Here is a 16453-nt window from a genome sequence, read left to right on the forward strand (position 1 = left end):
TAAAAGAAACAGCAGAAAATGTAATAAGTAATGTAAATACGTAAGTAATGTAACTAATTGTAATATAACAATAAATGTTTATAATAAATAAATTGCTTTTTGTAGACTGTAAAAATGAAATTAATTTTATTAGTTAACAAATGGTTGCAGAAAAATGAAATTTTTAATTTTATTAGTTAATAAATGGTTGCAGAAAAAATATAATATTTAACTCTAGTGTAAAGTATTTTCCTCACACTCGGCAATTTGCACTTGCACTCGCATCGCTTCGCTCGCTCGTGCGTGCAAACCCTGCCTCGCGTGAGGAAAAGTACTACTTTCCACACTTGTTAAATAAATAACTATTGGACTCCTAACGAATGTGCCAAATTATGCATTATATTTAGAGACGAGATTATCCCCATTGTATTTGTTTGCATTAAGGCTGCAAATTAATTATAACATATTATTAGAATGCTCGAAGTACCACCAGACAGACTACCATTGATGATGGCAAAAGTAATAATTAACAGAATAATTTATTGGTTAAAAAATATATTTATTGGTTTACATACGTATGTATATAAAATAAATACAACTGGTCAATTAATTTAGAAAATTTAACAAGCAGTAATGTCCGGGAAAATTTAAATTTTATCCTTAATCAAAGTGAATATGAATTCAAACAGCAATTTACAATTAAAGCTCAATCCGCTATCTACCATACATTGCATTCCCAACTCACTTGTAGTTCAAACAATAGTTATTTAAAGTTGAATAATTTTGATCATATCAAAAATTGCATTAAAATCAGAACTGAGTCATTGCCATTAAATTATAAGCCCTGGTTAAAAGACAGTAATTTTGTTTGTTCTTTGTGCAATCTAAATGCTATTGAAGGAAACGTTTCATTTTTTTGGCAGTGTGCCCAACTTTAAAAGAATTTAGAATAATCTGTTATAACAGTAGCCAATTGGATAATGAACAATGTTTATTTTATTTAAATGGCGGAGACTGGATAAGTTTAGTTAAGTGAACTAAAACAGCATCTTCCTAGAGTATTTTTTTTTTGTTCATTTATTTTCTCTTTACTGAATCATGTATATAATTATTTGTTTCTTATTATTATTAGTTTGATAACAACTTGACAGACGGTCGTAAAGATCATTGTCTTGTTTTGATTTGTATTTTTCTTTATGAACCTGTATAAGAAAAAATTAATAAACATCTTTATCTATCTATCTACATATCTATGGTAGATCCCTGGAAAAACCAATTTGAAATATAAACTTTCAGGTTTCTACAATTATTTTGTTTAAAATTTTTTAAACAGAAATTGATCATTTTCTAATAGTAATAGCAAACTAGAACTATCTCTGAGACTTTTTCATTTTTGAGTTATAACATTCACACACACACCTATACAGACTAATTTGTAAAAATCACCTTCTCGGTCTCAGGGGATCTTACAGCGGTGGAAACTCAAAAAACAAAATTTGGAATTCTGATCGCTAGGTTGCAGGTTCCCTAATAGGGAGCATCTAAATATAAAGTTTTAGTTCCCTACGATTTTCTTTGTTGAGATCGTTCTTTTATCAAACTCATGGATACCTCCATGGAGACTTCCAGTGGAAACCCAAATACAAAATGAGGAATTTTGTTCATACCAAATCATCAGACCAAAGATCATACAAATTAAAAAAAGGGGAAGTCAAATATTAAATAGCTATTTAAATTCTAAAGTTGTAATCACAAAATAAACAACAATGAAAATATCCGCAAGCACATTTTTAAGTTACAGCAATCTACTGGAGATGAACCAAAGACTAAGCTCTGGAGGTATGGGCGCGTTTGACTGGAAGGTGGCAGGCAGAATAGGTGGAGACGTGATATTTACCAAGCTCCAAGCACTAAGTACCAGAGAGGAAGATGAAGCATTGTTTACACTAAAGCCAAGCCGGTACTCTAGAACTGGATCTTTGTATACCTGATCTATAATAGATAAAAACATCATCAATATTGACCTTGCTCTCCACTTTCATCATCTTCTACTGGGCATCATCATTACCTGATTGTATTGTGTTGCCTCTAATCACACCGCACTCACAATAATCTCTCTAAATTGCGATGCAATTTGTAAATTGTAATTTTATGCTGCTGAATTTTTTTGTTAACGATAATAGTTTAATTAACTACCCAAACTCAAGTGTAATGATGTTATGTTAATGACATTGTTGATACTAACCCTAGCAAGCTGTTTTTAGATTCTCTTACTCTACTAGTGAGAGAAGGTAATCGTGCTGATTTTTTATTTTTTACTTCATTGGTAATATTTGGTCTGTCTGTGGCTATAGGTGTGTGTTTGTCCTCCGTATCTTCAAAAAAACTCGCAGAGAGTTAAATTTGATATTTCCTGAGGACGTCAGTAGAAGTTCAGTAAAAATTTGTCTACCGAAAGTAGCAATTTACTCTATAAATTTTATTCGTTATTTTAGGATGTCTCGAAACGGCTTCTACGATTTACTTTAAATTGAACTTGTGTAATAAAATCTTCATCCATCATCATACATTGATTCATCAATTAAATGTTTGACTTCCTCTTAGAATGTGCAACAGCCTACTCTTGCAATATTTCAGTCGTCTTCGTCACGTGACTCCAAAATGACTGTGACTAACAAACTACTCCTTTACAAAGTAGTCATTAGGCCGATGTTGCTCTACGCCTGCTCTGCCTGGAGCCTGACTTGTGGTAGCAACATCAAGAAACTTCAGACAACGCAAAACAAATTTCTGAGATTCGCAACAGACTCTCCACGACGCACTAGAATTGACTCACTCCACGAGACTGCATCCATTATCCCCGTACACTCCTATATCCAAAATCGTCTGCTCAAACTCCTTTCCATCCTAGACTGCCATCCCAATCCACTATGCCGCGACATAGCCTCCTACAATCCTTCTACAACATACAGACACAGAAGGCTAAAACACATCCTTAACTCTCTACACTAGCTGCAGGTTTTTCCTCCTTTTTCCCTGCATTCCAATCCTCCTCACCTAATTTTTCTCTTACTTCACTCAGTTAAGAAGGTTGAAATGTTTTTATACATTTATACTTCTATATTTATTTTATGTATTGTATATATTTATTATAATAAATATTTATTCCACTCTATTCAGTCGTCTTCGTTTCTCCATTTCTGAATGTAATTGTATAACAAGTATTGTGATAAAAATTCAGAAAACTTATTTGTTATCAAACGTATAAAATTATTAATTTTGTGAGAAACCGTTTGTTGAATAATATATTTTTCTTCTTAATTGCATAGAACTGTAATAGCTGCATAACTTGGAATACCTGTTAATGATTACAGACCATATGCACAAAATGTTAAAGAGCCTTCAAGCGATAACACACCTACATTCCTTCCGTAGACGATCTAGGAAGCATGGCAACTCCTACTCACAATCTGTTTTGACTATATGAAAACAAATTAAACCCACGTATTTATTTAATGTAATAATTAGTTAGTTTACGCTATCAATTAGGCTGCAAAATCATTTTCTCGTTCTTGTAATTATTTTATTTTTCCCTACAAAACTTTCATCTAAAACAAACTTCCAATATTAAAATGTAATTTGTTGAACAGGTTGTTGATAACTAAATGAAAAGAGATACTATATACGTCCCACCTTAATGTTTAAATTATGGTCCATTAGCAGAAATATAGGTGGCAAGATTAAACACTAAATAAGAGGTTAATGGACGGTTTCTGAACTTTTTCTTTTTAAAATTACAGGTTTGATATAGTTTGGGCCGACGTCTCGTGGCAATCGATAGTTTTTTTTTTTGTTGCATAAAACTATTTCTGGTTGCCTATACACACCTATCTTATTTTATAAATTCTCTGTGAACAAAAAAAAAATCTGATACGAGACACTACTCCACTTTCTTCTGTGGCAATAAATAATGTAGAAGAATGTTTCGGTAGTAATGGTTTGGTGTGTAAAAAGAGAATTCAAATCAAACAGTTTTTATCCGCATCGACTCGCCTAATGGGCTCACGGTTTGATCACTTTCTCACGGTAAGTTTTTTTTTTTAATTATGGTGGAGAACGATAACCTTCGACAGCATTTAGCAAACTAAACAATTTAAATACTCTTCATTTTATCGTACAGTAGCACTGAAATTATTTAAATAATGATAATCTACAGAGTGTACACATTTTTACTGTGCGGAAGGCTATAATGTTGGGTAAGGTGTTTTTAGAAACAAATGTTCTTGGCTTGTAGTGTTAGCAGCAAAAGTCTGCGAACAAGACAGACCATCTTAGCTTCTTTTATACCGAAAACATTGCGTGGCAAAATTAGGATCAGAAAGACAAAAATATTAAGAAATTATGAATTAAAGTATACCTAAACTGTAGTTACTAAAATATCTCTCTATCTGAAATTCTATGATACAATACTTCATGTTAGCTGAAGTTATAACTGATAGGTAAATTAGCTTCTTGAGGGACCCCGAACTGCTTCATTATTATGAATAGCTCTCGCTTTACATTTCTTAAGCCTGCCACAGAACAATGATAAGGTTTCATATTTGACATTGAATTGGCGGTATTTTTCAAAATTCATTCTTAAAATGAATGGTAGACTTTCCACCTCTAAATCCACAGTGATTTTGTGAATCAGAACCATCTCTATCTCTTAATAATTAACGGTGCCATAAAGATCACTGCAAATCGATTAGATTACAGCTGTTTACCACTCATCTCGCATCTTTTTCTAAATCCAAATATCCAAGAACAGCCTTACCAATTCTTTATTCTAGTGGACACCATCACATTTTAATAGTACAGTTGCTACGTTAACAAATGCCATGGGTTTTCAAGGTTCCTAAACTTTTAATAATACTACCTACCTCTTCTAATGAGAGAGTGGGTTGCAATGATTCATCGTCATCTTCTGCTCGACTTTAGAATAGATACTCTGCTTCCTAGTCGTCGTTCATCTCTTCCTTCTATGTCCTAACCACGTTTCTAACATCTGCATTTAATTTTTCTTCAAAATATTGGACGTATCTTCCCAAAATCTTTTTCTTATCCGGCTAGTATGTTTCCATTCGTATGCTTAGCATAAATCGTTTCTTGAAACGTAACGAAATTTATTCTTCACAACTTATTTGTATTATTTCCTGGATCATAATTTCTCTGAGTATTTTTACCTTCATTATTTACACGATAGCATTTTCAGAAATAATAAAGTACTGTCAAGAAAGCTGGACACCATCAGATAATTCTATGCATAGTTATATAGAGAGATCTTGTGTTTGATAAAACTATAAGGTACACTGTTTGTGACAGTTTATGCAACTAATATACACAGTATGTTCCTATGTATGTTAATCTTTATTTAGTGTATTTGTGTGCGAATAGTACAGGATAGTTCAGGTACAGGTGCGAATAATTTATATATCCATTGAATATATAACTGTTGTTTTTTCTCGCACAAGGAGTACGTATTGGCATAAACAAAAATAAAACAAACTCTAACAAGGTAGTTAGTTGTCTTCTAGGTATCAAGATGGCACTGAATGTAAATGTTTTACCCTGGTATGTTTCCATTCATGTGCTAGCATAAATCGTTGAATACATGCGAATTCAACATACTCAACTTTTTATTGAACGAAAAACGAAAAATGAAATGTAAATGAAACAGAGCAAGGATCATTTCCCACCTTTCACCCAGAACTGCCATTCAAAATCATTTTTCTAGAAGTAGTTACAGAACTATGTATGTAATTGGTAAAGTTTACGAAAAAAATTTGGAGTCAATTCAATGGATTTCTTTTTGTTTTAAAGTGAAAACTCTGAAATTAGACGTTTAATGCACCATTGTCACAGGACGTTCACAATAGACCATTGAAGAGAGGCGTTCTAACCTCCTAGTGGGACATAATCGAAATACGACTCTTTCGGCGATTTTCCATTATTAAGATATTTACTGTTCAGATAGTGACCATTTACTAAAAATCATTTTTTTCGGATTCAGGGGACCTCAAAGCGGATATTTCCTGTGAAGCTCAAAATCTAAGACATAACACGATCGTAATACTCTGTTTACTTAACTAGAGAAAGTATAAAGTGGGAGATGCTCTCATTTCAATCAATTTCTTTTTATTTTTATTTTTTCTAAATGCACCAACAGTTTTTGACTTTGAACTGAGTGCCGCTCCTGCTTATTTTCCAGCAAATGTAATTCATGATGGGCCTACACGGTACTTAGATAAAAAATACGTCCTACAAAATTCAAAATTAGTAGAATATTTGTCAATTGCCTATAGAGAACTCTAAGTGTCCAAACCAGGTGGGTTTTTAATGTTTTACAATAATAACAATAAAGACAACCAGAAAAATAGAGTTTAAAGTAAGATTCGAAGATGAAGCAATAGAAACAGTTGCACCTTTAGATCTACTGAATTGGAAGTGAAGAAGCTACACTATTTATCACGTTTGAGTGTCAGTTATGGTAGACAGAACAAGGATGGAAATGAGAAGTTTAGGAGGAACAATTTATCATACGCGTAGAAAGAGATGAGATGTAAAGAGATGAATCATGTTTGCCATTCAAGTATCTGTTCCAAGTTATGAAATCAATATCCACCAAAAAAAAAACTTGAATGACATTTTGGAATAGAACTTCGGAGAAGTATTGACACTATATGTTCCTAATAAAACTGTGACAATCATTAATCTACCTGGAATGGAAATTGGACTAGGCGTCCCTTCGGCTATTCCGCAACACAATAGTATACCTCCAACCAACCCTAAAACACACACAATGCAATGGTGTTTGGAGCAGCTGTTACATTTTGGCGTACCCTCAGACAGACTCCAGTCCACACCAAACGTATTCACTCTTTCTTATTCAGAAGCATTTCATTTGGGTGGACTGAAACATGATGACACTCCGATCCTTCTACGGTACTAAACTATTTCTAGTTCCCAGCTGATTGAATAGCGGTCACGTTAAAGGAACATATTTTTCAATTTTCTGGTAAAAATATACAAAAACGTTTTTGGAAATAACGTATAAGCTTTCCATTAAATTTTCTTAAAATTAATATTAATAAACCCATTGTATTTAATTTTCACATCATTCTAACAATTCACACGATCGAGGAAAGCCGAGGTGTTTGATGTTTTTCGATTAATTTTTAAATCAGATATTAAATTTTGGATAGCAATTCAAACTCCAGCTTTTCTGAAAACTAGTTAAAACTAGGGTAAAAAAACAATTAAAAAAAACACAAATGCTTTCCATGTTTTCTTCACGTTTCGACAAGATTAGCATCATCAGGGAATCGATTACGATTACATCGAAAAAAAAACTGTAATTAAAAAACAAGCAATAAATAATGCCTCAGATACTTTCAAACATTTTTCGAGGGCCCAAGTAAAAGTTGATTTTTGTTGTTTCTTATCTTACTGTATTTTTTTTTGGTAAGGAATCTTGTAAACCTACGGAAGACGATAGTTTGTCTGAATAAAATAAAAAAGATATCATGAAAAATTAAAAGACAAACACAAAAATGAAAAGATATATTAGTTTTTCTTCTAGTTTTTACCCTAATAAACCCTAATTTGCGAAGGCATGAGATCTTTAGACATCATTTAATTTTCAGAGTAGATCATGCCTAGAACCCTAGTAAAGAGGCTTGACTGCCTCTACTGCTTCAGTATCTTAGGCAATATGTAATTGAAAATGAGGATATGTGAGATCTAACTTTAAGATGGATTACGTTAAGAGGATTTTCATATTAATGTTGGCGACTACCCTGGAATCCACTCAACTGAACCTTCCATAAACACGGCTGCAATAATCAGTCTCCATTCTAATCTTAGGTCCAGATTCCAAGTAGGTTTTGATTATGAACTATTTGAAACGAAATAAAGGTTGGTTCCTACAGAATCTTAGACTGATTACTGATTTTACGGAGCATTTATGTATATACTTACAAATCAATTTGTCTATACTCTCACTAACCAATGCAAGTGGTGAAGTGGATATTGATGTGTACGCCATATTTTTTAAACTTTTTTTTGCTATCTTTTATTAGCTACTTCAATGTTCTAATTTAAAGAATATCTGACAGTTGATTTTGAGAATTGAAAGAAGTTTGAGCTACCTGAAAAGTAAGTTACTTTGTTTGGTTTTAAAATAGAACCGACGAGAATTCTTTTACTCCAAGAGCACCCAAGATTTTTGAAAAGCGCTCATTCAGTCTGTAAAGTTAAAGAGTTGGCATGAATTAAGAAAGAACTGTGATCTCTCTTGTTAAGTTCCTATTATAGGAAGGCCATGCTGTGCCTAAGAATTGCACTCTATTGCAAACGCATATTGCATATTTTACGTTTTAAATATAGAGTTCTGTAACTTGAAGTTAGAGATCAACTTTGTTACTGGATTTTAAATAAAATAACTGTTTAAAATGGAAATGCCATTCACTTATAACTTGCTTATTCCTGTTTAACTTATCTTAAATATATAAATAGCAAAATCGAAGCAATGAGAAATTTAACGTACTTTAACGGACGCCGAACATATTAGCTTATACAAAAAACACTAGGGCGAGATGGCTGTGTAATTTAAAGCGAATTTCCGGGAAAAGGCTGCCAACTAAGAAAATATTATGTGGTAAGTCGGGAGGCGCAACGAGGTAAGGACGACCCCGAAAGAATGTCGAAAATTGTCCTCCGAAAGATATCTGTTAGCAGATGGCCTCTTAAGGCTCAAGATCGAGTGGACTAGGGCAACATTTCTGAGAAGGTCTAATTATGCACTTGGAGCCTATTAAGTAGTGAATAGTTTTTCTTATTTACGTAATGTGCGCTTAAAATCATAGTCCATGACCTACTCAGAGCACTGTCGACCTTAAGCAGTGATCCCTCGTTATCCGGAACAGTTTCCTCTACATGCTGGGAGTTATAGCTGCAAAAAAGCAGCAGGCTGTGAATCCAACGCTCTACCCTGTGCTGTTTACTCATTCACGAAGGTGGATATACTAATATACTACTAAAAATCTCTAATGGTAACCATTTATAAAAAAAAAATCAAATCCATCTATCACAAAACATCTTAGAATGACAGAAGTTTGAAAATCGTTCGAGAACGTTTACAAAATTACGTTTATGAAACGTAGCCTTCTTAAGATGATATAGAATGACCTGTTAATGGCCTTTCTTATTTCCAAAAATAATACGCAAAGCCAGACTACTGGTGTTTGGTTAATCTAAGATTATTACTGATTTTAGCAAAGATACAAGATGCTGATGTTTAGCACTTGCTCTCATTGGCACCTTTGAAGTTTCGATATTAAATATCCTTATAAAATTATTCAATAAAAAGAATTTCAGTCATTTTCGATTGATAAATTATTTTGAATATTTGAAATCCTCGCTTAGTATTTAGATATACACTAGGAAAGCATCTATTTTCCAGAGTAGTTTCGATAAAAATAATAGTTGTGTTGGTTAACAACTTAAAATGATGGAAAAACGAAAAAATTAAAATGAATTGCATTTATTTTTTTATATATTTTTCAAATGTTTAAGAATTATTCGTAGATCACATAAAACTGGCCAGGCATCGCATAATCCAGTTTTCAACTTTTAAAAAATCGACTCTTTTTCTGGCTTTTTTTTTATGGATGTGGATTATATTTAAACGATTTCGTAAGGTTGACGAAAAAATCTAGATGTTAAGTAATAGATTACTAAGTGTATTGTTCAATTCTTCGCTACTTTTAAAGTTAAAATTTTTTGACAAATTATGTATTTAAATTTGCTTTTTTAATAAAGTTCTGTTGAACACGCGAAACTTCTTTTTTTAGACAAATTTGTTAAACTCTAAAAAATTAAAATTATGATTTTTTTTTTTTTATTATTATAGTCTACTTAATACTTGGACTGGTTAATTCTGTAAATAAATAATTAATATTACAGTTCCTTTTCAAAACTGTATTTACAAGTATTAATCAGACTTACAGAACTGTTGTATTTTCCGGTACGGTTGGAATAGAACCAAGATGTAGATGCATACATCTTACAGTAGTCTTGAAGCATATACACCTATCCGGACAAGCATGAACTGGTAAGCTAACAAAATTAATAAACAAAATTGTGTATAGTAAAGTACGCAAATAACCGGTACGACTAACGGACGACATCATGTACCGCCAACCGTCTGACGTTAAGCGGACCGTGGTCTCCTACTCACTGAGTGTCTTCCACCTTTACTTACTAGTTCCCACTCCTCCCACCAAAACCAGACTGCAGAATATCGGTGCTCACTCTCAACACACCGTTCATCACCCAGACAGACACAAGTGTTGTGTTTATTGAATTACCACTCGACCCTGGCCATTTGATGTACGCTAAATTTAGTCGAACTAATTATACATTGATTACTAAAAGTAGTGTGTGCCGGCAAATTTGACTAAAACACTTTTTTAATTCTGATGTAATTTGTAAACAATTTTGGTCTTGTTTATTTTTTAATTGTTGAAAGCGATTTGTTAAGTAGGCAGGGTAAGTTAGTTGTATGCAATAAAAAAATATCCCATTTTGAAATTGTTTGAAAACCTGATTGAATCCCGTTGACTTTATCCATCACAACCCTTATGTTTTTTTATTACTTTCAATCTTATATTTTAGCCCAAGAATGAATTGTTTTAATGAATAAAGGCTTCTGCCACTTACTGACAGAGTGAAGCAGCTTCGTAGGTAAAGCTATGATAGAATGTTGGTAAATAACAAAACATGTTTTTAAACACAGTTAAATAAAATATTCTAAATGTTTGGCGCGTATCTAAATAATATTTGGGAATTCATGAAGTTGGTGTGAAACTTTAAATGGGAGCGAATATTTTTTATTTAAGAGGCCACGATAGCAGAGCGATTTGATCAAAGGCAAGACCCGCAAAGCTAATATGTATTGTGGTACTAGGTTCGATTCCCGGTATTAGGCCTTGGTTTTTATTTAATGGGTAATAAAAGGAATTTACAGTAAAGATTGTCTCCCGTGCACAACACTTAACTTGTTAGTTGGACGTAAAACCCACCTGAATATATTTATTATTTACTTTATCAGCTGGAGGTTTTTGTGTGAGAAAAAATGGTTTTTATAAGATGGTCAGGATGTGAGTGGAGGTTCCGACAAACGATTAAAACAATTGGTAAATCACAAGCAAATACAACTTGTAATTTCGGTTTGCATCCACCACGAGAAGTTCAATTACTTGCCATCCAAATCCCAAAGTAGTAGAATGTAAAATGTGTGGCTGAAATTTTAAATTTGATGAAAATTGCACTACCGAAACAGTTAACACTACTGAATGTGTTTTTTCCTGAAAATTTGAAAATTTATGTAATTAATTTAATTGACATAAAAATGTGTTACAGTTTTCAGTAACTCATCCAACCCGCATAGCCACGCCCTGAAGAAGGCAATATATTTGTCGAAATGTTGATTAAAAGACGAGTTGTTGTTTTTATTTGCACCGATTCCTCGCCAATTTGAATCCTTAATTTAATGCTTTACGGTCACTAAACCAATATATGTGTAATTAATGTTCAAGTACAACTTTTATTTGAAATATTTTTACGGAAAATTCTATTAAGAGAAGTCTCCCCTACAAAATATCATTCACTTCAATATAATTTACGGTTCTGCGACTTATATACCGAAGAAGGGTTAAGTACCAAACTTAAAAAAATAATTTCACTACTACTGAAAGTACGAGGGTCGTTTGAAAAGTCCGTGCAAAGTCAGAGAGATAGCACTACTGGCGCGTATCGAGGTTATGTTTAGTTAGTAGCATCTCTTGGAAGAACACACACCAAGTTTCAGCCAGATCGGTCTATATCTTTGTGTTTGGCATTCGTTTGAATCGAGGAAGTCGAGTGATTTTCAAAAAATGGACGAAACAGAATTTCGTGTGTTGATTAAACACTACTTTATGAAAGGCAAAACGCCTCAGGAGACTAAAGAGAAGCTTGATAAACATTATGGTGACTCGGCACCTTCGATTAGAACAGTTTATAAGTGGTTTCAAAATTTTCGGAGTGGCCATATGGGCACAAGTGACGCTGAACGTTCTGGACGCCCTGTTGAGGTTACTACTCCAGAAATCATTGTTAAAATCCATGATATGGTGATGGATGACAGAAGAGTGAAGGTGCGTGAGATTGCTAGTGCTGTGGGCATCTCGAATGAACGGGTACATAATATTTTGCATCAACATTTGGACATGACAAAGCTATCCGCAAGATGGGTGCCGCGATTGCTCACGCTTGACCAAAAACGAAATCGTGTGAAGTGTTGCAAGGACGGTTTGCAGCTGTTCCAGAAGAATCCGCAGGACTTTAAGCGTCGTTTCGTCACTGTGGATGAAACATGGATACATCACTACACTCCTGAGACCAAAGAACAATCTAAACAATGGGTTACCAAGGGGGAATCTGCGCCAAAAAAGGCGAAGACCGTTCCTTCGGCCGGAAAGATTATGGCGACTGTCTTTTGGGATTCGCAAGGAATAATCCTCATCGACTATCTGGAAAAGGGTAAAACTATTACAAGTGCATATTATTCATCGTTATTGGACCGTTTGAAAACCGAGCTGCAAGAAAAACGCCCACGATTGGCCCACAAAAAAGTCCTTTTCCATCACGACAACGCACCAGCTCACACCTCAGCAGTTGTGGTCGCAAAATTAATGGAAATAGGGTTCCAACTCGTTTCACAACCCCCCTATTCTCCAGACTTGGCTCCCTCGGACTACTATTTGTTCCCCAATATGAAGAAATGGCTGGCGGGAAAAAGATTTTATTCAAACGAGGAGGTGATTGCAGAAACGAATGGCTATTTTTCAGACTTGGACAAATCCTATTATTCGGAAGGGATCAACAAACTTGAGCAGCGTTGGACGAAGTGTATAAGCCTAAAAGGAGACTATGTTGAAAAATAAAAAAGGTTTACCCCAAAAAATTAAGTAGTTTTTATTTTTGCACGGACTTTTCAAACGACCCTCGTACTATTTTACTGAAAGTTTTTTCACTTTTCTGCACCTTTTCGAAAATGACTAAAAAAAGTTAAGAAATCGCCAATTTTTTTTTCAGATGGAGCTTAACGTCCAACTTCCAATTAGGTGTCGAGGAGGGGAACGAAAGCACAGACTTAACTAATTAATATTTTGTACTGATACTCTATAATTAACACTTTTGATTCATTTTCGTTAAAGAACATACTAGTGACGCTAGGCTAAGTGAATAGAATTAGCAGAGCCTTTGTCATCGCCTAATATAAAGGTTGAGTCTCTTTCAAGACTCGGAAAATGTAAAAGTCTTTTAGTTCTTCATTACTACTTTTCTTATTTTATACCTAGTTCTAACTCGTTTCTAAGCCTCCAAAATTGGAAAAGTTAATAAATTAAGCTGCACATTTCCTTTAACACATTAACTGTGAAACAAGCCCATGGGATTTTTAATTAAAAGCAGTAATTAAAGTTAAATAATTATAATTCTTAAGTTAATACATGTATATCATTAAATTATTTTATTCTAAATTTTCGCCTTCTTTGATATTTTTTAAACTTGATTGACTCTCATTGAGTGCCTATCTTTATTCTTCTTGGCAGATGTCCACGGCATCGAGATCAGCAATTGTGTATTAATATTTGTGTAAACATGTACTTGAAAAATAAAAAGTCTACTACAATATTTTTAAAGCATGGGTATCAAGTGTCCCAGTAAAAATTTGTTTTCGTTTTGTTTTTAGTTAAAAAACGAACCAACCTTCATTTTTCTTTTTTGTGTCAATATTAATATCTACATCAAAACAAAAATTAACTCACTCATTCTTAACAACTATTTACATTTTCCTAATTCTTATCTGTACATTGATTGAAGTTAATGGTAATCAACAATACTAATGTTATAACTGAACTAATTCTTATTTTTATTCGTTTATTTATTTTATTTTAAAAAGTACGTTCCTTTTATTAAAAGGAACATTTAATTTTTTTTTTTTTAGATTTTCCCAAAAATGAAATTAAATATTTCGTTAATCATTGTAACACATAGAACTTTTGATTCGATTTTTCAGGAAACAACCAAAATTTTTATGTGGTGCTCATTAAACATTTCATTTTAAAATAATTAACATTCATATATAATATTATTATGATGAGTATAATATATTAGTATGATTTGAAATTGAAGCATACTTAATTGAAGTAGTTTTCAAGATAACTTAATTACGTAAACTGCGGTAAAAAAAAAATGTTTATGAGTTCACTTCATCTTCTTATGCGCAATAATTTATCTAGGACCCTAAGGCGGCAGATACCTCAACCTGACCGCTGGTGACGCCCCCCAAAAAAGCTAAGAGTATTCAGTATTTTTTTTATTAATCAATTTAATTTGACCAGCATTATGTACTCACAACAGAAAATCTGTTCCTTATAAATCATATTTCAGGTTTTTTCCTGTTTATTTTTTTAATGGTAATGTACGCTTTCTGATCTAGAATATCTGTTTTCGTTGCTATAATTCAATCATTCATCTTACTTTACCTGTTTCATCCGTTTAATCTGCAAAACTGAGAAATTAAGATACTTACAGAAGTTTTTGAGGAGTACTTCGAATGGTTTCTAATGAAACTAATAACGAAACTTTTTGTGGCCCTGCCATATCTCAGAAACGGATTGCTACTATTTCAATGAGACTTCACAATCTTTCATAAGGCAATAGAATATTACCAGTTAATCACCCAATCACCAAAAGGAAATTAAAAAATAACACCTCATGCCATAGAAAACTAAAAACTGTTAGTCGTTTAAAAGTATTCCCTCTGAAAAAAAGTCCCACCACGTAATAATGCTAGAAATCAGAGCGCTGCCAAAATTGGTTGTGACTTCATTAATTAAAAAGCAGTTTACACAATATAAACATACTCATGCAGAAAATTTTGAAGTATTCAAATTTAGAATTAATAATGATGTTTTTTTTATCTCCATAATGCCATAAACCGCAGCTTTTTAAATATTTGCCTTGCAGCAGACTTGTTGGACCGCTGATGTGTAGGCGTTGGTAAATTTCCTTTCTTAACAACCCTTATACAACTGTCCTACCGGACAGTTTTAATCTAATTCTGGACAAAGGTTTACAGTTCTACTATTTCCTGAAAACTTGCTAACCTTAAGCTTTGCCTTTAGAAAAAGACAATTTAAACAGGTTTTCAGGTCTAATAATCAAGACAGCCTTCCTGATTCCATTTACGTTAGAGTTTGAGTAAATAGTTTTCTAATATTTTTCTAGAGACTAGGCTACAACTCTGATAATTCTATCTAATATCTAATAAAACAGAATTACCCTATTCTATCTAACAGGAGTCTATCTATTAGGATAAAAAATATTGGAAATGCCTAAATTTTAATGATAATGAGCAAACATTAGAGTAATATAAAATTATTTATATGTATCAACCCTTATACAACTGACCTACCGGACAGTTTTAATTACATATATTTTTCTTATTCAGCTAATTTTATTTAATTTCTATTGAACAGTTAAAGCTCATTACTTTTGTTAGACGTTTAATGACTATTATACTACGAGATTGACACATATTGTCTAACCAAAAAATTAATTCGTCCACTTTGCAGGAAGCAAAATTGCCTTTAAGGGAGCCCTTACAAAGTAAATCTTTACATAACAAAAATATCTCTTTTGTGAAGGAGATTATAGTTTTATAGAAGAACGCCAAATTTTTTGTTTAAAGATTACTCTAATACATTGATGTAGTTGAAAAAGAAAACTTGTTCCAAACTTAGCTGAACTTTTGGTCTTAGCCTCCTCTTACAGATATCCTAGAAAAATAATCAAAACAAAAAAAAATCATAATTTAAATGTAAGTATATCCCATGGGTACCCCTTGTAATCAGGCCATTTTTGAAATCATTCTTAAACTAAAAAAGATAGTAAAAGTAAAGCCTACTTTTTTCAGATAGGCTTGATGCCAAATTAGGTGATGCAGACGGAGGCAGCAAGTAAACTTACTTAAGAATGAATTAATTTATTAACCATTAAATAAAGCCTAAACGGGTATTGAACCCAGTACCACAATACAACTTAGCTTTTCGGGCCTCGCCCTAACCACTCGGCTATCATGTCACCTAACGAAGAAAGATATCTATAAGTTTGCAGAAGTATTTTTGCTAGTTTATTAATTCATAGGATTTAATCGTAATTACACTAGAAAATGTTTTATTTACTGGAGTGAAATTTACCTGATTTTTGTATCATTTATGGTTTAAAATAGGTTTTAAGTTTGATCAACATTTGAACTCTTATTTATCAGGAATTAATAAGAAAATCTGCTATTAATTTTAGTCTGTGCAATAGAGAAATAGGA

At 32.9% G+C, this 16453-nt stretch overlaps 1 protein-coding gene across 1 annotated transcript in view; it reads right to left on the reverse strand.

Annotated features, from left to right (window-relative positions):
* Pxn (Peroxidasin) overlaps positions 1-10308 on the reverse strand; it is a 215810-nt gene extending 205502 nt beyond the window's left edge. The window contains exon 1 of the mRNA XM_074118932.1: positions 10027-10308. Within this exon, the coding sequence (XP_073975033.1) occupies positions 10027-10211 (185 nt within the window). The 5' untranslated portion in view covers positions 10212-10308. The remainder of the gene's footprint in view (positions 1-10026) is intronic.
* Between the last annotated feature and the right edge of the window lie 6145 nt (positions 10309-16453).

This window comes from Rhodnius prolixus, unplaced genomic scaffold (genome assembly GCF_049639745.1).
Source record: "Rhodnius prolixus isolate KJV_2025 unplaced genomic scaffold, Rpr scaffold_2, whole genome shotgun sequence".
NCBI lineage: Eukaryota > Metazoa > Arthropoda > Insecta > Hemiptera > Reduviidae > Rhodnius > Rhodnius prolixus.